At 37.4% G+C, this 22580-nt stretch overlaps 1 protein-coding gene across 2 annotated transcripts in view; it reads right to left on the bottom strand.

Moving 5' to 3' along the window:
- The window catches only part of LOC122541029 (protogenin-like), a 118810-nt gene that overhangs the window by 38515 nt on the left and 57715 nt on the right, over positions 1-22580 (bottom strand). For both annotated transcript variants that reach the window (XM_043677488.1, XM_043677489.1), the window contains exons 7-11: positions 20827-20989; positions 17878-18125; positions 16596-16760; positions 15396-15701; positions 9482-9670 (exon numbers count right to left, since the gene is read on the bottom strand). In XM_043677488.1, coding sequence (XP_043533423.1) covers positions 9482-9670; positions 15396-15701; positions 16596-16760; positions 17878-18125; positions 20827-20989 — 1071 coding nt within the window. The remainder of the gene's footprint in view (positions 1-9481; positions 9671-15395; positions 15702-16595; positions 16761-17877; positions 18126-20826; positions 20990-22580) is intronic.

The raw sequence follows: 22580 nt of genomic DNA, 5'->3' as shown, positions 1-22580 counted from the left end.
ACTCAGAAGGACAATAACCACGACACAAAAACTGACACCTTGTCTGTGCTCGATCTACGCCAAAAAAAGACACTTTCAGTATTTTAGACAAAACACAGAACAATCTGTTATAAGCAATTTAGGTGTGCAATAAATACAAAACCAGTTCACATTTAATAAAGAATGGCAGTTTTAAAAGTTTGTCAAACCAGCATGAATTCCCCAATTTTCTTCAATGATTTAGGGAACCCTAACATATGCTGTTATAATCTGGACAGTATACCACAACTCAGTAAAGAAGACTTCTTTTAAAATGGAAAGCTTTCATTCTTTTGAAAGCATCTGAAATTCAGGAGACAAAGTCAGTCTGATTTAAATTTCAACATATCTAAAGCTGCTTATATTTCACTTCAAATACTGAACAAAAGTAAGTGGCAGCACTCAAATTATAAAAGATTCTAGCTGTCAGTGTTTAAATGTAAAAATATTGCAATGAAAACCAAGACAAAGTCACATTGAAAATACTATTTTGTTGATAATAATCAAGATATTAATCAGGATGGATAACAAACTGCCTTAATGCATTCCAAATAACACTCATCTTAAATCATAAATTGATAGAACATTCACTGCACAAAAAGGCCCTTTGACCCACGATTTCCATACCATCTCTAAGAACTCCATTAGTCCCATTTATCTGCCTTGCCCATAGTTCTGCAAATCTTTTCAGATTCACCAATTTCCTTCTTGAAAGCCAAGGTTTAATCTGCCTTCATGACACACACTGAATTAGAGATTGTAATCATTGACTGCAAAATTTTTCTTCATATCACCTCTAATTCTTTTGCCAAACACCTTAAATCAGTGTCCTTTATTTCTCAAGCCTTCTGCTCATGGGAATAGTTTCTTCCCAGTTGTTTAGTCCAGGCCCCCCTCAACTTTGAATGTTATCAAATCTCCTCCAAAAAGACCACCTCAGTTTCTACAATCTATCCATGTAACAGAGTCTCTCATCCCTTGAGCCATGCTTGCAAATCTATTCTATATCTTCTAGATGGCATTCAGAATTGAATACAATACTTTAGTTGAGTTCAAGCCAAACATTACATAACAAGTTAGTTAATTTCTCTGCTTTTAGACTTCACACCTTTATTTATAAGCCCATGAAGTAGCATGCCTTATGAACACAGAAGACAAGTTAACGGTCTAGGGATGTTGGCCTACATCCCACCATGACAGCTGGTGGAATTTAAATTCAATTAAGAAATCTGGAATTGAAAACTAGTCTTACCAATTGTGTCAATAAACTATAATAGTCATAAATACCCATCTCGTTCATTGAAGTCCTTTAAAGATCTGTTACTCTTACCTATCTGGCCTACTGTGACCCTAGACCCACAGCAACCCTAACTGCTCTATGAAATGGCTTAGAACTCACTCAATTCAACGCTAATTTGGAGTGGCACGCTGGCCTTTCCAGACATGTTCCTATTAAGAGTAAAGAATATTTTCTCAGCCTGCCCTGCTACTTTCAATAATGTGTATGTTTATTCTTGCATCCACTTTAGAAATGTATTCTTTACGTTATGTTGCCTTTTGTTGTTCATAGCAAAAAAACGCATTTCTTAGTATTAAAATAATTCCACATATCCAGATATTTCACCAGCTTGTTTTCTTTTGAAGACCAACACTACCTTCTTCTCAGTCAAAAGTTCAGTATCATCTGTAAATTTCAAATAACTGTGCCCTGTATGCTCAAGATAAGGTCATTAACAGGTTTTGTTTTAAAAAAAGCAGTTGTCCTAATACTGGCCCACAGAAATCCCACAATATTCCATTTTCCAATTCAAAACAATTTGCCACTGCTCTCTTCTGTCACTAACACTTGTGCAACGTTTTAACAAATAACTTTTAGAAGTCTATATCCACATCAATTACATCACCATCATCCCTCACTGTTAACTAACGTGCTGGAGGTAAGCTCAACTTGCCTTAAAAAAAAGGGTTGGTTTTCCTTAATTCATCCACATTTGAGTAAGTGTCTATTAAGTTTGTGCTGGATTCTCTCACTTTGAAAAAAGTGCTCCCACCACCAGGTAAAAAGGTAAAGTCGCCATAGTCGCAGAGGACAATTAGGCTGCTCTTTCAGACAGAGATGACTGGTGGTGATTTAACCAGAGGGTCAGCACATCTCAGGAGAGGGGACGGGTTGAAAACGAGTGTTCTGCGTGGAACACCAGCCAGTGCTGGAATTGAACTCACACTGTTGGCAATCTGCATTGCAAACCAGCCTTCCAGCTAACAACCCCCACCAAACTAACTGACCAGTTGTGATTGGTTTTATCCTTACATCTATTTAAAATGCCTTCTTAAATCTATAGCAGAGCCTTAGTCTTCTTTTCAATAGACCTTTAATATATGTTAGAGCTGAAAAATCACTAGGAATAGAAACTGGAAAAAATTAATCAGTATCATCTTATGGTAATAACAGTTTACAGATATATACGATTCTCTTGAAGATAAAGTACATAAGCAAATCCAAGCAGAATGGATTCACTGATTCAGCCACTTCACTCTCACCTGATCTTCATAATCAACAACTTAGTAAAATTAACTAAAAACGCTTGAATGGACATAGAGTAAAATTTAACTCCAACAAATTATTTAGGAGGTCATCAGCAATGTAAAATGACTAGAGAATCACATACAAATTTCAAGAGCTACAAACATTACAAGTCTGACATTGTTAAGCTCACAGCAGAGAATAAATCATATTTATCATTTTCTGTCCCTCTTTAGCCTTAAGCTTCCAACTCACAGCCCTATGATAACCTACTGCATTTAAGACTGGTCATTCCATTGTAAATTTAGTGCTCCCCTGAGATAAGATTCCTCAATGGCTTACTCCTCAGTTGTATCATTGAACTCTGTCTACAAAGAGACGAGAACATGCCTATACTGTAAACACAAAAGCTCTTCACTTAGTTAACAGAGCTATTAAAGCCAATTACTAGATCAGTCCATCGCTTTTAAAATTCCATAATTGACAAGAAGATTTCCTGCAATATTGGTGCAGTCACATAAAAATGATTAACATACATACCACACATCCCTTTATAACATTGTTATTTCAGACCTATCATTTCTTATACTCTTCAAGTAATTGTCACCATCGGTGTCTAAGATAATTATTTCTAACACGGACATGAGTATTTGACTTGCAAAAAACAAAACATTCTCTAATGAAAGGAAGGACCAGGAAACTTTGGTTCATGAAAATCACATTTGGTAACTAAGCAAATGCTGCTTAGTTACCAAAATGGATCAGTTTTTGAGTGAATTAGTTAAAAATTGGGTTATTTTGTATTAAAAATATATAGATTCCAATGTAATTGCCCAAATCAGTTTTAAACGTTTAGTCTTAGGCATTTCATATTTCGGAATATTACGTAAAAGAACTACATGTTACTTTCTCATTGTCCTCCCCTACAAATTGCAATCCTGCCCTTGGAATGGAGAAGCACCTGTGATGGCACAACACAAACTTGCAAGAGCACGAGGGAGCGGGAGAGGAGAGCATAGTAACAAATACTGGATTTTGCTTGGAGTGAGGCATAATTTCAAACTTCTGAAATACAAGTGTTTAAGTAAAAGACAAAGTTGATTATGACATGTTAAGAAAGAGATAATCACAACTTCTAGTTATCATATATAATAGCAATTAAAATATCTAACATTTTGGCCTGTATGCAAGATAGGCTCCTCCTCAGAATATTAATGCCCATAAATTATCAAGATATTTGCATATAATTTGCAGATAGGACTCTTGATAAATACCGTTAATGCATTGAATTCTGTATCATGAAACAGTAAAAGCATGAAGTAAAGACATTAAAAGCAGTTCAGTTATCTTCTTAGGATTCCTGGACAACTTTCAACAAATCTTTAAGTATCAATTGTCAGAGGATACATTTTAAAGACAGCTTGATTAAATCTTTATGTTGAAATGATTCAAAGATTAGTGCACATCTTAAAGTTAACACAGCAACTTTCCAAACTGAGCTTTCAGAAGGTTAAAAAGGGTCACATCATTGTAAAATGGCACGCTTCCATACAGGTGTTCTTAACTTTATTACATTTTCACACCTTGTTAACTCACAGCAACTATTTAAACACAAACAGCTAGTAAAAGACTCCATTTCCTACCAATTTGCCTCCCCTTTTCATAGTGCTTAGCTCAATTTGTGTTGTCTTTCAGGTCCACCCTGGCCTGTATAACTTTATTGCACCCTGGGAGACCATCATTAAAGCAGGCCTCAAGTGCATAGGCTGAAATTACGAATAGGACATAAGCTCCACCCCAATGTGATTATCCAACTCCTGTTCTTTAATTCATATTCTGCCGAAAACAAAAACAAACCTGAAAATTTCACTTTACACCAAAAAACAAGAGCCTAAAATTGGTGTACTGTTAAAAAAACCAGCAAGCAGTGAAACATGACTCAATACAATGTTGTACTTTTCTAAATGTCTCTCTGTACCTTTATTTTCCTTATCCCACAGGAAGTGGTTCTCGGGAGTAGGTTCACATTTGGATGCAAATGCCTAGCAAATGACCATTTTTCAGGTACAAGTGTAGAAACCTGTCCTTTCTGAATAGCCAGACTGGATTTGAAATGTTAACTCTACTTCTCCCTCTAAAGATGCTGCCAGATCTGCTGAGTTTTTCCACCGATTTTGTTTCGCTATTCAACCATAAAGGTATCAAAGCAGAATCAGATTCCAACTTCATGAGCATTACACGTGCTTTCCAGCTGAGGTTATTAGATTACAAAAATCAAATCAGAAGTGGCAATGTGAACGATTTCTTTCCTCCTCCTAATGTTAAGGCCCCCCAGTACATTCCAGCATAGAAGCCCCTGCATCTCACTAACTAAACATAACCCAGCTGGGATCAGTTAAACAATGTCCAAGGATCAGAACCTGGAACTTTCTGATCTGCACAGTTGACCACAAAGATCACTTTAGACTCTACATTACGGTGTTAAGTAGTATGTTAAATGCCCCATCTTAACAGGACAAGATAAGTTCCTTCAACCCTGGAAATCCAATGTTTGAAGCACCACCTACCACATTTCTGTTTGCACTGCACAGTATATTATTTAGTGATTTGCCCTGTGAGGATCAATGCTCAAAAGTCATTATTAGCAGTGCTGTCCAATTGGTACATTAATCAGACCATCATAATATACAAATGACCAGGTCAATTCTTAAATGTCACCTTCCACAGTGTACATTGTTCTTATCTACACATGTGCAAAGAAAAAAAAGGTAATCAATGGCTTATGTGGCAGGTATATGAAAAACAATTTTGCTGTAACAGGTGGCAAACTAACAAAGAAGACAAATTGCTCTTTTCTCAAAAAAGACATTGTAAAATTAGCAATAGTGTAATAGGACCTTAGTCTCATGACTGCACATAGTTCTTTTAAGTCTACAGTGAAACACATTTAAAGATAAAAAGAATAGGACATCTAAATATTAATTACGTCTAAACCCACTGTAAAAATTCATCTTAATGTTTCTGATAAGAATAGAATTTTGACAGATGAAAAGATAAAAGTAACTGAACATGCTTGTAAATTTTCTTAAATGTCTGTACTGAAGAATGTTTATTTTAAACCTTAAATCTTTTGAATGAGGGTTTATTTTGAAATTCAGTTTATCATTACAAAGCAAATTTCCTATGGCTTAAACATCAACATTTAAAATTTTAAGTCTGCTTTAAAAAGTACAGTTTAGTTGGGAACACCAATTATGCATAAATAAGCATTATCATCCAAGTGCCACAGCAAATTGCTTAGGTGCTCATGATCTTTAAAAAAAATCTTGTTGTCAATTCTAATGCTTATTAAGCTGAATTAAAATTATACAATTCCCACAATGCAGACAGAAGCGGTCCATCCAATCTGCACCAAGCCTTCGAACAGCATTCTACCCAGACCCAACACCCCCCACCCTAACCCACATTTACCATAACTAATCCAACTAGCCTACATAACCCTGGATACTACAAGACAATTTAGCATAGCCAATCCACCTAAACTGCACATGCTTGGAATGCAGGAGGAAACCAGAACATTCAGCAGAAACCCACACAAACACAGAGAATGTGCAAGCTCCATACATACGCAAGGTACCTTTCCAGTCAGAGTTCCTTAATGTAAGGATCCACAAACCCAAGTGTTTAAACATCTAGGACTTCATTAAGTTGTATTCCACCTTTCCAGTGCAGATTTTATTTTTAAAAAGTCTGTTCAGAGATATTATTCCATATCTCTGGAGCAGATGAGGCTTGAACTTATATCTCCAAGTTTACGGTTCCTCAGTACTGTATTAAAGAAAATACAGTGAAGACAGAACCTAAAAAATTATTTTTATCCTGTAGTACCATTTGTTGTCAACAGGTGTTGCCATGGAAATTTCTTTTCATTTAAAGATTTTAAAATGGTAATGCTAAACTTGTACCTGAAAAACTTATTAAAACCTTTTTCATCTTCATAGTTGTTGCAGGCTTGAGTTATCCATTAGCAATTGAAGTAATTCCACTTTTCCATGCGGAACACAACTTCACAGTTGATTCAGTTGTAATTTACTGTGGTAAATACATTAGTGATATGCTCTCGTTGCTAGATGAGGCAATCAAACCCACACAAAAATTTCTTAGTATCACTTCAAGCCTTGACTGATTAAACTTTATTCCTAAAGTGGGTCAGGGTGGCAAAAAGGTCACATTTATAAATTGTCAGTGTCTGTTAGAGTAGAGACAGAGCTTTATCTTTGTTCACAGGGAAGAGATAAAATCATGGGCTTCAAGAGGTCAAAAGCCAGTGACTGGGACAAGTGCCTTAAGCAAACCATTCCGTCTAAAACCTCCATTTGGAACTTGGTGACAAGGCATAAGAATGAAATAAGTGGAATGAGTTTACTTTTTGGAAACAGAGACTTACAGTCAATAAAACCACACTGTTTATCATGAGAATGTCTAATAACCCAAATTAGTTTTATAGAAATAAAATGCCAAAAATAAAGATAAACTAAAATTTAAAATGAAAGGATTAGAAGGCATACAGGTGTTTCTGGGTTCATGCTTTCTAATTTGAGTGCAAAGTTAAAGATTATCTTTCTTGAGCTGCATCTTTGAGACAAGAGTGTGGAGCAAAATGTTAAGCAAGTTTTTTTAAAATCCTACCAGCTTTACATATTTATTTTTTGCTTATGTTTTTGACAGAGACGTTTACAAACAATAAACTGTATTGCAGAGTTCAGCCATTACATTCAAACTTATCCTCAAAGTATTTTAGAAAACATGGTCACTGAGGCTGAGTCAACTGAAGTGCAATTCAATTAGGCAACTTTTTAAGAATACTGTTTGAGCTTGGATAGATACCTTTCAGGAAGGGTTTAGGCATTTCAATATTACAACAACATTAACTTGAAGAAATGGGACTAGAAAATAAGGACAGGGGAATAAAAATGAGTGTTTCTTAAAGTTACATTTATTTTGGTTTGTCTGATTTGACTTTTTAACAAAGCCAGAGTAGCTACATTAAGGAGGATTAACAACATCCAAAACACTAGAATAGAAACAGAATCCAATCAATGATTTGGTTTTGTTCTAATCTCGTGCTTCATTGTCCCTAACAGTTTTTTGCCTGGTTAAATGGTCAGCTGCCAGCCACCTGCTATGGCTGGAATGGCCACAGATGGTCAGTTGTCCAGTTAGTAGTTAAGAATGTGCTGCTGTTCCCACATCACACGGGGATTGAGGCCCTTGACAGGGATCCGTGAATCTAACCTCATCACCAAGCAACAGTCAAGGGCCACAGCCAAATAGTGACTGAGGTCAGACTTAATAATCCTGCAATAACTTACACTAATAGATCATTCAGACTAAGAATTTCAAATGTAATAATATTCAAATATTACTGTTCCTTTTCTTTTCTGAAGAATCATGCTTGCAAATAGGGACTACATTGCTTAAATTGCAACAGTAGCAGTCCCAAGCATATACTAAAATATTCAAAAACTTACAACTGAAAGCACTATGCAGAAAATATTTCCCAAACAGATAAATAGAATCTTAATAGTAACATAATATCCATTAGCAAATGTGCATTAAAGAAAAAACTAAAAGGTAGCATAGTGTTTGCCTATCATACAAGTCTAAAGCTTTACAGTGGCATGTGAAAAGATTTCTTGTGTGCACAGAAACCAATTTATACCCTCACTGTAATTTGGTTCTGTATAAACCTTAGTGCTGATTTAACAATTTGATTAACGTTTGAAATGGTTACATGGGACTGCAGGAACTAGATTTCAGATCATTTCAGGTGGTCTGGAAACAAAAAATAAATGCCGAACAACTGTGCTGAAGGATTGTGTTGACAGAAAAGGTTGTGTAAATAATTCTCACAACACAAAAAAAATTCTTTCAGGAAGGGCTGAGGTGTAAAATGATACAATGTAATACTAAACCCTTTGTTTTCTAAGTTACATTAAGAAAAAGGTTATGATTTCTGCATCACCACTGAAAAGGAGATGCAATGAAGCATTTAACAGGAACATGCAAGTGTTCAGAAATGGCATTTTCAAATGGAAGGTGGACAATTTTGCAGTTATTGAAATAAGTTTCTCTCGGGAATTGTGCTGATTCAAATTGCCCCCCTTTTAGTGGAGCCAAGGGAGACAAAGAAGTAAATATACTATTCAAGCTCATGAACAATCCAATTATACTTATTTGGAAAAGCAGGCACAGCATCCAGAAGTTTGAATTTTTACTTACAGTAGTTATACACTAGTAGCAAGCACTGCACTAGCTGTATACTTTTTAAAAACAAAAATTACACCTTCACAGCACAGATGCAAGTTGTATGTTGAGTTTGTTACTTAGATACCTAAGAAAATGTTTGATTAGTTTCTATTTCAGTATAGATTTTGTTTCCTAATTTCTGTCCATTGGCTGAATATAAATTTCAGTTTTCCATTCAAATATACTGGATAGGTTTCCCTGAACAAAACATGGGGATAGTTTTCTCAGACCTTTCTGTACCTAGCGTCAAGCAACTTGTTTGTTGTTCATAAACTTTACTGTGGAGCAGATCCAGAGGGAAAATTAGATTTCACCCTTCCCCCACCCTTGGGGAATTCCAGCACAACTGAAGCCTCGAATAAGTATACAAGGAAACAAAATGAACTATTAACAGGGCAATGGGGGTGTATGGTCAGTAAAAAACATTGAAAGACTTTCAGAAAGTAAGTAAAATACAAGCACAGCAAATATTGATAACCAAGTACCTTTGGAACCAAAGCATTTTGAACAAATCTATTCAGGGGAAGAATAAAGAAAACATCAACATGAAAAGTCAAAAGTACCAGCACCAAATATTCTAAAGTAGAGGCTGTAAGTTAAGGCTTAGTGAAAGATTTGAAAATTACATACCAAGTCCACTGATGGTGTAATGGGAATCTTGCATGCCAAGTCCAATTGGCCCAGTTTCCTGTTGACTTTCCTCCCTGTAAAACAGTCTGTATCCCTGGATGTGCACACTATTTTCTTCTGCTTGCTTCCAACTTACTGTAATAGTTGTGCAGTTCAATGGCTCTAAACGCAGCTCTGGGGCCAAGGGGACTGTGGAAACAGGACATGGGAAACATTATTTATGCCTTTTCTGTTACATTGTATGTTTACTTGAGTTGCACAACAAATTTCAAATATGTTTCATCATTGTTTTAAATATTCAAGAAACGAACTCAGTTATTTCTATACACCTGAGAGTGAGTCAAATACTTACATTCAATGCAAACACCATCATAAGAAAAAGATCAATCGAGTCAATGTGCACCATAGCACTTGCATTAGTTCTTAGAACACTATTTATGTCTACGACTAGCTAAAAGCTACTGACGCTATCTTATTTTGCTGTTATAGAAAGCTTTAGTCCCATAAATAAACAAACATCTTCACAAATGTCAAAAAAGTGAAGGAAACTTGAAAACAAGTGGCTGGTGAATTCAGGCAGCACTTCCACTGTCTCTATTTTGAGAAAGACTGCAGTACAGTTGTGACTTAAGTCAGGTATTCAAATCTCAGTCAGTAAAGCTACTTCAGAAAATATCTATTGCTTTCCAACAGCTAAACTTGCCCCTTACACTAACATTTAAATTGGAAATCCAAACTTTCAGGATTTGAAAAAACCATGCGTATTTTTTTAAAAATGAAACACTGGGAATTGAACCCGGGTCTACAGGCGCTGTGAGGCAGCAGTGCTAACCACTGGGCCACCGTGGGCCAATTGGAAATCCAAACTTTCAGGATTTGAAAAAACCATGCGTATTTTTTTAAAAATGAAACACTGCTTTAGGTCATAGTTTCTACACAGATCATGATTTGTGCTGAGTAGTCACAAAACAATAGGCTTTTCAAAAAAGTTACAGAAATCAAGAGATGACAGACAGGAGGCTACACGAAGGGAAGAGAAAAAACACAAGTATAAGCAGAACTCAGGATGAGCTTTTTCAAGTCTTGCTTTTCTTCTTTTAAGGGAAGGAATGCTGTCCACCCTGCTGCTTATTCCCCTAATCTGATGAAAACAACAGGCCTGGAGCCCCACAGGGATATGTCCTGCTCTAGGCCTGACAGCTCCAAGATTGATGGCTTAAGATAGCATGCACCGAATGAAATACTGGTGCTTTGACTGTTTATTTGGAAGTATCAGCACACATAAACACACCATCTCTTTGTCTGTGCCCAAACTGAATTATTCTTGGATGGATACCACTTACCAAAATCAAAAGGTAAACACAAGATATCTTCTCCTCCCACAGTTGCAGAATCAGTTATTCTTAAACACAGGCTCATCTTTATTTTTGGGGCAAGCAGACCATTGCAAACATTCATGATCCATTGATTTGAGGCCCACCCTAATGTTACTGGCACAAGGGCAAAGGTTACTAGGGTAACAGCAGCAACATCTTAACAAGATTATTGCAACAATCTCTTATGGACAACAGGCAGATCACCATATGCTCTCCCTCAGGATAGGTGGTTTTAATTTCCATCCCTAAAATCAGAAAAGCTTCATCTTGTATCTCAGTTACAAAAATGCATTGTACAAAACTAACTCATACTTGCTTATTTATAGATTTATTTCATACATTGGACAATTCAATGAGAAAAGAGCATGCAGATCTATTTTGCTGAGTAACAGAATCCACTGTGCACAGTTTGTGTCATTTTAAAATTTAAAAATTGTTCTAATGGACTTAATAGCTACATTAATGAAATAGAATTGCACCTCAGGATACATGGTTCATCTTGCAAAACCACAATATTGCTATTGGCAGTATGTAAAAAAAATTACTTTTTCCATGTTAAAAGACTCACCACTCTTGTTAATTCCAATGCCAAACTTAGACCAGGGAAAAGCAAACAGAAGTATTAATGTGCCAAATAAGCCTTCAGGTTGAGTCAATTTCAATTTTACTGCTCTGATTTTAACTCATGATTTTCTTTTGGAGTGGAAGCCCAAACACGTTTAGCAAAGGGTTCAGGATCTTAAAACCCCTGGCTTCATTAGCAGGTGTGAGGCAACACTCTTGCCTGGACCTGGTGAGCATGACAAAAAGGCTGACAAGAACGGAAACCCTGAATTTTCTTCATCATTGGTGAAAATATGAACGATCATTTTAACACTCTTGTCAGAGTTATGGTAATTATGTAACAGAATGAAATACACAGCCTTCCACTGTGCTTCACCTAAGTATGGACTGAACTATTAGAGAAAGTCTTTATGTTCCCATCAAAACTAAATGGACTGTTGTTTTCAATGGAGGTAGCAATTCATGAACAGCAACCATAGTTCTGTAAGTTTTAAGTTAATTATGGATAAAAGGACAAGAATAGTCCTCAGGTGAAAGTATTAAACTGGGGGAAGACTAGCTACCACAATATTAGGCAGGAACTGGGGAATGTAGATTGGGGTGGCTGTTTGAGGATAAATCCACATCTGGTATGTTGAAATCTTTTAAAAGCCATTGATTAGAGTTCAGGGCCAGCATATAATGTAGGTGGCCTGATTAGTAAGTTTGGAGATGACACAAACACCAGGGGACCTGCAGATCACGATGAGGATTTCCAGAGGTTACAAGATTAGATAAACTGGAGACTTGGGCAGAGAAAAGATAGATGGAGTTTAATCCAGACAAATGCAAGGTGATACATTTTGGGAGATCCAATGCAGAGGGATGTTCACAGTAAATGGCAGAACCCTTGGTAGCATCAACATACAAGGGATCTAGGCATACAGGTTCATAGTTCCCTGAAAGTTACAACACAAGTGGATAAGGTGGTCAAAGCGACATATGGCATTCTTGCTTTCATCAGTAAGGACATACAGTATAAAAATTGTCAAGTCATATTGCATAGAACTTTAGTTAGGCAACATTTGGACTACTGTCTAGAGCTCTGGTCATGACATTATCCAAAGTGTCCTTACTCTCTGATAGAGTACAGAAACAGTTTACCAGGATGTTGCCTGGCTTGAAGGATATTAGCTATGAGGAGAGATTGGACAAACTTGGTTTGTTTCCACTTAAATATTCCCAGGGTTAAGATCTATCCTTAAACCCCCACCTACCTTGTTCCATCTGCACTTTATCCCTGGTTGTCAGTCAATTTTCATAAGCACACTAATGAACACAACTATGACCTCATCTCTCATTCCCCTTCCGTTTTTAAATTATCAGTCTGCTTGCACAGCATTCAATGCTGGATTGGCAAAAATCCCTTCCAAAGAAATGCTCATTGGACCAAACCCATCGACCTTAGATCATTGCCAGGGAAAGGGATGAAGTAGATGGCACGGACTGATGCTGAATCTGTTCAATTGCCAGAGTGGTAGGATATTTGATTCATACAAGGCTTCTGACCAAATATCTGTGCCATTACCATATCACTTCCTAATTCCTTGTACTAACTCAGCTCATCTGCTGAAACCCTTATCCACGTCTTTATCACACCTCTAGTCCTAACAAAAGTACGCCCCTGGCCGGTCTCAAATATTCTAACTTCTGCAAGCATCAAGTGATGCAGATCTCAGCTGGTGACTCATACCAAGTTCCAGTTCAACCATCACTCCTGCTAGCTGACCTACACAGCAACCAAGTTAAGCAAACCTCACCAAAATTCTTATCGTTACCTCTCATGTTCCTCAGCATTGCAATCCTCAGTTGTATGTACGCTTCTAAATCTGGCCTCTTGGGCATCCGATTTTATCACTTCACCAGCAGTGATCGTGCCTTCAGCTGCCAATATCTCAAGCTCTGGAATTCCTTCCCTAAACTTTTTCCCTGACTAGTCATCTTTTTCGCATTTCTTAATGTTCCTTAAAAGCCCCCTTCTTGACCAAGCTTTCAGTCAGTCACTTTAATGCATTACAGAGGTTGGTGCTGTTTTTTAACCTTCTGATTAATACTTCTGAAGAGAATTGGAATATTTGACCATGCCAAAGACAATGAGCAAGTGCAACTTCATACTAACAGGTAGATGGCACATAATACTACAGGTGTGTTCAGCACAACTGGTCCAATGTTTGAGAATCCTGAGATTGCAAAAGGTATACACAATTTTGTAGGACTAAAACTAGGGCTTCCCAAAAGCAAAACTAAGCTAGATACGTTGTTTAACATGGTCTATTAAAATTTGATATTGCCCCCACACATTTAGGAGAGTATAACTAGCAGGAGTGAGGCAGGAGGGAAACATCCATAGGATATGATGCATTTGGAATTTCAGCAGAATTTCCATAGTGTCATACACAAGAGGTTGCAAACAAAATTAGACAGGTAGGATTGGGACTAATGAGAAAACATAAAACAAAACACACAGGGTACACCATTTAATACTGTCATGACTGATCGAAGGCTTCAACTTCACCTTCCTACCTATTCCCAATAACCCTCAATTCCCTGAGCGACAGCAAAATTTCCTAAGCCACTTCACAGCAATATTAATCGGAAGAACAAAACTGACACCAAACTACACAAGACAATTGAAACCATGATCTGAAGGGAGAGGAGTGGGACTTTTTTTTCCCCAACCTTAAATGCATTCTGTTATGGAACACCCACAGCCCTCTGGGGTAGAGAATTCCATACCCTTTGAGTGAAGTTCTCATCTCATAACTGTATGACTGACCTCATATCTACAGCTTGTGCACATGTTTTACTGGAATGGATAGAGAATTGGTTAATGGACTGAAAACAGGAATAAACCAGTTTTCCTCACATTGACAGGCTGCGACTAGAGGATATCATAAGACTGTCTGGGCCACTGCAACTCAATTTACATCAAAAATTGGGATGTAGTAATAAAGTTGAACTTTTCAAATTTACTGCTGACAAAATTAAGGGGAACATGAATTCTCTGTATGATATAAAGAGGGTTCAAGGGGATTTACCCCCAAAATGAGTGAATGAGAACATGGCAGACAGAATATAATGCAGAAAAACACCGTGAAGTTATCCACTTTGGTAGCAAAAAAGTGAAAACATCATTATTTCTTAAATGGTGAGGGACTAGGAAGTGTTGATGTCCGAAGGAATCTGGCTTATTTTGTTCATGAGTCACTGAAAACCAACATACGGATGCAGAAAGCAATTAGGTGTGTAAATGACACACTGGCTTTTATTGCAAGCAGATTTGAGAACAGGAGTAAAGATGTTTTCCTAGAATTGTGTACAGTCTTGGGGAGACTTCACCCATTTTGTGTATAATTTTAGTCCCTGTAAGTATAAGAGGATTGGCTCTGGCACCAAGAGGAAAAAAGAAAGTGTCTCAGAATAAATGGGAACCAATGCTATTTAGGATTGAGGGGAGGAATTTCTTCAGAGGGAGCCAAATCGTTGGAATTGTCCACCTCATTGAACTGTGGAAGTTCACGTACTGAGCATATTCAAGACAGATATCAATAGATATCTAGATATTAAAGACATCAAGAGATAGGAGAATAGTGTGAGAAAATGGTGCTGTGGCAGATCAACCTCTAGTTGAATGGTGGAGCAGCTTGACAAGCCCCTATAGCCTACTCCTGCTTCTATATTCTATTCTCTTATACATTTTCACAATCATAATACACCAACTATCTATCTAATTGAGTTACCAAGTTTAAACATATGCTTACACCTCAGAACAGGCATCCCAATTCCAAATACATGATTATTTCACACCTGACAGACTGTGGTCAATCACAACAGGCATCAATGCTGCCATTAGACAGCCAATGACCAAATCTTATACAGTCAGAATCTGTAATTCCACAATATGAACATCGATATTTATCAATATAATGCATTACCTTTCACACTCGTAGCTTTTGGAGTTCTGTGGGATGTCCAGATTGAAGATTCTCCCCACCCCACTCTGGTTGCTGCAGAGATACGTACAAGGTAGGTGCTGTCAGGCTCCACACCTTCAAGTAGATGTTCTGATATGATTCCTGGAAGCTCCACAAGATGGACGGCACTTTCTGTGCTCTTACGGTAATGAATGCGATATGCAATAATACGCCCTCTTCGGAATTTGACTGGAATGGGAAGCCACGAAATCAGGATGTTGGTTGGGCTGCGACTAGTCAAGCTGATTTCTGGCACTCTCAAAGGGACTGAGTAAGAATTGAAAAGAAATAAAGTGTTAAATTAATACTAGTAATCTTACTTTTCAACACCACCAAAATTAGCAACAAGAGGACATACCTTTTTCTCAAAGGAAAAAGCAGCACAAAATGCCAAAAAATTGTACGTTATACCGCCAACTATGGAGATCAAAAGCTTATTTTAACAATATGGATGGCACACTATTCAACAAACAGCTTCTAAAAAATGGTGTCTTAATTTGGTATATGTATTTATTTGTTAGGAGAAGTCAACTCAAATTCATGGGGCCATATACAATGCAACTGATGGGCAAAACGTTTTGAAGTTTTATACTTCAATTAAGTGGGTTGACCAAGATTCACCAAGATGTAACTAAAAATCAATATTCACAGTGAAATACTGAACAGCTGATGTATTTCACAGCTTGCTTTAGAAAACCTGAGGAAAAACTTAAATGGGAACCAAGAAAATAGCTTGCATATTTTTTGACTGTGGTTGGAAAAAATAGGAATTGCATGGAACAGATGTCTCATCTGAAGTGGAAGGCGGCAAGATACATGCTTGTAGAAAGCTGGTGATTTACATTAAAAAAAACAAAACCATCCACAACACCAATTCTCCAACATTTAACGATATCAGGTGATTCATTTAATATACTGCAGTTGCAAAAAAGTAAACATTTTTCAAATTTATAACAGAAAAGTTGGTTAGCCACTTTCCAAGTGTTGTAAAACTGAAGGAATCCTGCATTGAAATAAACTCTTCCAGTAACCTAGTGGAGAAACAAACTAGGGGTACAACTGTTCCACAAGTAGGAATGTGTATGAAATACTTATTGCATTACATAATTTCTGTATCAAAGCCAATGTCTACATGCCACATCTCAGAATCACTTTTCCTACCGTCTTCCAACGTGTGCTGAATAACATGCTCCGACATTCGACTAGCTCCCATGGGCATGTATGCCACAATATAAAACGTGTAATTGCTGGCTGGTTCTAAATCATCAATAATGTGACGAGTTGTGTCATTCCCAATAACCACCTGATATTCTTCATTATTTAAACCTGGGGAAAGAAAATCCTCTCTCAATATGTAAGCTTGAGATTATGGCTGCATTTCTTTAGAAGGCAGAGATGTGATGGAAAAGTAACAAAATATCTGAACATTGTCTAAAATGACAAACATTTTTGATTTTCAATATCATTTTAGGACAAATGAATTTTTGTTCCATATCCACTGTGATAACAGTCACATAATTCATGTTAAAAAGTCGATCTTCCCATCATGAACTTTACCAGTGCTTTTCTCCTTCAACAAAACACTGCATTTTAAATCCCAGCCAAAAGCAAAATTATTCCCAATTACATTTTCCCACATTCATGAATAAGCTTAATCGCCGCTTAATGTGCAAAACCTAAGAGGCCCATACACTAGTAGTAATTACCAGCTAATAATGTATTTCAAAAGTTCTGATTTCTGACCTAGAAAACAAAATCCTTGAAGGAAAATTAAAGAGTCTTGTTACCCTGCTGAATACTCCCAACAGAACTCATGCTGGGGCTTAATGAAATAACTATAAAAGAATACAAAGCAACCATTCGACTGCAAGCTGCACTCCACAGCCAACATGTTAATACCTTCAGAAAACTAATGGTACTGCTTGTACACACTTCATCACACACTTTAATTATACCTTCACACATTTCTATACTCCGTTCTATGAACTCATAATAAACACCTTTCCCTTGAGAAGGTAAACCTACTACCCAATTTTAATCATCTCAACAGATCACATTATTTGTACAGAGAAGGCTGCTATTCCCATTTCATTAGAGAGGCTATTCTGTCTTTGTGACCTCTGCCCAACAACAGAATATTAACAACAGATGGTCAACTTCTCACATTCCAATTAGACATTGGGAATGGAGAATGTCCAAACCCACACAACAAAAAAAAAGATACTTGCAGATTAGCTTTAAAACAAGCTACTTCATTTACATTTAAACAGCTGCTCCTTTAAAAGTTCTAGCAAAGATGCATCTTGTAGGTTGACTGCATTAAAGATTGCTTTACTGCCCAGGAGGCTGCTTTAAAATGAACAATTCTAGCTATCTGACTGATGAAAGAAAATATACTTCAGCAGCACAAGCTTGAATTGTATGAATAAAATTCAGGACTCACCTTCAGCTTTCATGTAATGGACAGAGTACGCAATTACTTTATCCGAATTGTACATGGGTCTTTCCCAAGACAGAAGAATCCCTGAACTGGACACAGTTTCAGCCTGGATATTTCTAGGTGCACTAGGCCTGTCCTCAGACATAATCACAATCAGCCTAGCCACTGAAAGAACAGATCCTTGTTGATTTTCAGCCACACACTGGTAAATTGCATCATCTTCAGGAATGATCTGGTTTATCACCAGTTTGCTTCAACAAAAAAATTTAATTACTTCAATTTAAGCAAAAAACTATTAAATCAATAAATAAGTGCAGTTCTTTAATAGAATAATTGTTTCATTGGTAAACGTAAAACTTAAAAGGAGACAATACTTTGTACATTTAATAAACTGAAAAACTAACAAAGTGAACAATTTGTGAGAAAATGCTTTGAATCTACTTACAGATTTTATTTCTATAAAAGAATAATTCCAAAGTTAATCTAGGACAATTCCAATGCAGAAAGGAGCCACAAAACCTCCAAGACTAAAGTCATCTATTACAGGTATTCACACAGTCAACCACAACTTTTCATTAGTTTGGACAGACTTCATGCAGCATAAACAAAAGCTCAAAAAGGATAATTGCACACTTCTTGTTGTAGCAATGATCTACAGGTAATAGAGCCCTGTACAGCAACCTGACGTAAAAGTGTCTACATATAATGTTTTAGGCCTGTCAACAATTGCAACTACTGTGCTAGTCAGACAAGTTTGGATACCCCTTACAGAAACCAATATTAATGCTTAAAACTGAATCAATGGCATATTGCCCTTTAGCACTGTGCAGTAGTTTCCATTACTCTCAAAGTTGAAATTCCATGCTCTACAAGACAATAAAGACACTTGTAACAAGTCAATACAACAAATGCAATACAAGGCTGTAAATGATCCTGATTTGAAGATGCTGGTGTTGGACTGGGGTGTACAAAGTTAAAAATCATACCCCATTCATACTCAACTCATCGACTGCCAGTTCCGACATGCAATAGCGAGAAACCGTAATGGTTGTCCAGAACTTTCCAGGAGCCGAAAAACTATGCCATGTTCTTTGCAACACATTATCAATGAGGATAAGCACCTCACCAAGACCTTTCCCACACCACCTCTTCTCGCATTTTAAACAACCATCAAACCTCAAACAGATCACTGTTCATAGCAAACTGCCCGGCTTTCAGGACATCATACAATCTTGTCACGGTAGGTGCTGCAAGACGTGTCAGAATGTTAACACGGATACCACTATTACGTATGGGGACACCTCTCACAAGTGGCAGGTACTCATGCGACTCAGCCAAAGTTGCCTATGTCATAGGCTGCAGGCAAGGATGCCCTGAGGCACAGCACATTGCCATAGCCTCTGGTCTCGCCAATGGATGAATGGACACCACACAATCAACAGAGGAGGAGTGTTCCCTCCCAGTCGGAGAAGACTTCAGTGGTCTGGGACATTCAATCTCGGACCTTCGGGTGACCGTCCTCCAAGGCATACTTCTGGACAGGCAACAACGAAAAGTGGCCAAGCAGAGGCTGAAGCCAAGTTCGGTACTCATGAGGATGGCCTCAACCAGGATCTTGGGTTCACATCACAATAAAGGTGACACCATTGCACTATACACACACTGACAGACACACACACCCTCTCAAACTTCTATCCCTTTACACTCTCACACATAGATACACTCTCTCAGATAGTGTCACCCCATCACATAACCCTGCCACATGCATACATACAAATTTACCCCACAAACTCTTGTGTACTTGCAGAATTACAATTTACTTTGCTCAAAAACTGCATGAATCCATGTAAGATTTTGTAAATCTGTTTTTTAGATTGGAATCAATCTGACCATTATGGCACAAACAGAGACAGTCTCACACAGGGCAGCTCACACCTTAAATGCATTATCTGGGCCAACATGACACCAAATATTAAAGTTCACTTGAGAATGTAACTTTTAAAAATGTTTTGCGATTTACATATGAAACAACTGAAACCAACAAGGTCATTCTAAAAGATGAGAGACTTAAACAATCCAGGTCTTTTTCAATCTATAATTTCAGTTGCATCACACTGTAAACTTTTGCTATAAATTCTGTGTCTTACGATCTTATACTCCGCAACTACCTGTTGAGGGAGCAGCGCTCCGAAAGCTAGTGCTTCCAAATAAACCTGTTGGATTATAACCTGGTGTTGCGATTTTTAAATGATCTTGCAACACAGAACCTATAAAATGGAGCTCCATTCCCCTCCAACTCTTCCCAATATTGATGGTTCTGTATACACTATGCGGTCTATTAACCAACCGGCATCACCAAGTTTAAATGTGAAACGTTATGCCCTGTATACAGTTGTATCAAGTCACCTTGAAATCAATTTTAAAAATAACAAGTTACTCAAATTGACTTGCATATAAACTAAACAAATTTGAAAATGTATCTTTAAACATAGAATCTGAAATCTCTACAATGCAAAGAGGCCATTTGACCCAGATAACTGCACTGGCCTTCCAAAGAGCATCCCATCCCATTCCCATAACCCCACATTCCCCATGGATAATCTACCTAGCCTACACACTACAGGGCAATTTCACATCACCAATCCACCTAACCTGTACATCTTTGGCCTCTCTGACTGCATGAAAAGCGTAATCACTGAAAAATAAGCAGGAAGAAAATCATAATTTAAGAATTAGTACTGCACAGACCCACAAGGCATGACCACCTAAAAAAATCAATTTATTTTACCGTGCAAGTAAAAGTCATTACCTACTGAATTTAGACAGAAATAGAGTGGACAAAAAAAAACTGCACTTAACACCATAAAATCAAAATTAAACATACTTTAGAAAATAGTTGCAACTTTTCATGCTTATTTCTACAAATAAGAAACTTAACACAGAACCAAGTACCTGCTATACTGGACTTTGATGCGGCCATTGGAGTGAATCCTTTGTCCATTCTTCAGCCAGCTAATTTTAGGTGTAGGAATACCTTCTGCCTGACACACAAACCTGGCTGTGCCAGCACGTGGCCGTGTCAGGCTTTCAGGCCACTCCACAAAGGAAGGTGGGGCTAGATTGGAACATTGAAAAATACCTAGTTAGGTTTTATGCTTATTTTGCAATCTTTACAAGTGTCATGCATCTTACCTCACAAAAGAACTAAACTTAAATAACAAGGAAACACCACAAAAAATAAAAATTCATAGCGTGGAGTGCAATCTCAGTGGCAAAGTCAAGCACACCTTCAGTGGAAATCCAACATCCTATAGTGAAAGAACTTCTCTGGTCATAGATAATGAAAAATTATATTTGAAGAAACTGAAGGCAATATACTGTTTCAATTCATTTGAATCAACTTTGCGTTTGGTGGGATAGGTCAATGCAAATAGTAACTCTGCATTACATGACTGATTTTGTGCATCATGATGGATGAGCTGCTACAAGACAGTGGATAGCTTCGCAACAACGTTTATATACAAACACTAACTTCTCTGGTCCTCTTAAAAAGGTATTTAATTAAAACAAATGACTGTCACCTGATTATAAATTCAAAGCACCAAGATTCTTTCAATGTTCTTTGCCTTGGGAGTGTAAACAAGACCAGCCATGAGGAACAGACTTCTCCTGTCTGCCACTGCAACAGTATTAAGTGCTTTGGTGCTCAGTCCAGTTCCTAATGAGTGCGGTACCCCACAATAACTGGTTTTAATTAGGCAATTGTTAGCTATACAATGCAGTGGCCACAGGATGGCTGGTGAAAATAATGAAAATCTTATATTAATGTAACAGAGATTGTCTTTGGTCTAAAGTGCGCCAGCCCTGACCTATGTGCAGGTCAGCTTTATTGTGTGTCTGATGAGCTGTAACTAAATCTGCAAGCACAGATGCTATTCTCCTAAATTTAGGTAAACATGTCAACTTGCAGCACTAAGAACTCTTCATATTGACAATAGTCATAAGTCAAAAAAAGCTGAAAATGGCCCAAACGTCTATTTACATGTTGTAAATCAGATATACAAGCTGAGAAACAGGGGATAAAAAGGAATCCATAAATTAGAAGACCCATGTTCAATGCAAGAGAAAAATCAATCAGAGTCGGTTTAAAATACGCACTTCTGTTCTTTTATTTATGAGAAAACTACTTTGATTACCAACTAAACCTTTCACAACAACCAAGCTATGTGAGTATATTGAATTAGCCATTGTTCTATTGCTCACATATCTCTCACAGAATGCTTAGTATCTTATTGTATTCTTTTGACTCATTACCTTAAAAGTTTTACTCTACATAAATTAGCGTAAACACAATCTCAGCTGTGTGTCAGTTAGGTTGGCAACACCAAGTTGTCAACCGGAGCACACAATTGCAGCAGTATCACTAAGGGGAGTGAGAGAGCAAGTGCTCGAGCAGACTGAGAGTCAGTCTCTATTTTTCGCCACACAAAATCCAATTGGAAACTCGTGCTCTGATTGAAGAGACCATTTCCTAGTGGATGCTATTATGTGCCTTTGCAAAAGTTGACTGGAGGAAGATTTAGTGGTTTGTGTCAAGGTTCGTCCCGAGTAGCTCAGTGACATAGAACTCTATGCTCTATAACCTGTTCCCAGGGATGCACACCAAGATAAACATCAACTGTGCAACGAGGACCATCAACCTCATG

The sequence above is a fragment of the Chiloscyllium plagiosum genome, chromosome 36 (genome assembly GCF_004010195.1).
Source record: "Chiloscyllium plagiosum isolate BGI_BamShark_2017 chromosome 36, ASM401019v2, whole genome shotgun sequence".
Lineage (NCBI taxonomy): Eukaryota > Metazoa > Chordata > Chondrichthyes > Orectolobiformes > Hemiscylliidae > Chiloscyllium > Chiloscyllium plagiosum.
The sequence above is the reverse complement of the archived record's forward strand: the minus strand, read 5'-3'. Positions and strand labels throughout refer to the sequence as shown.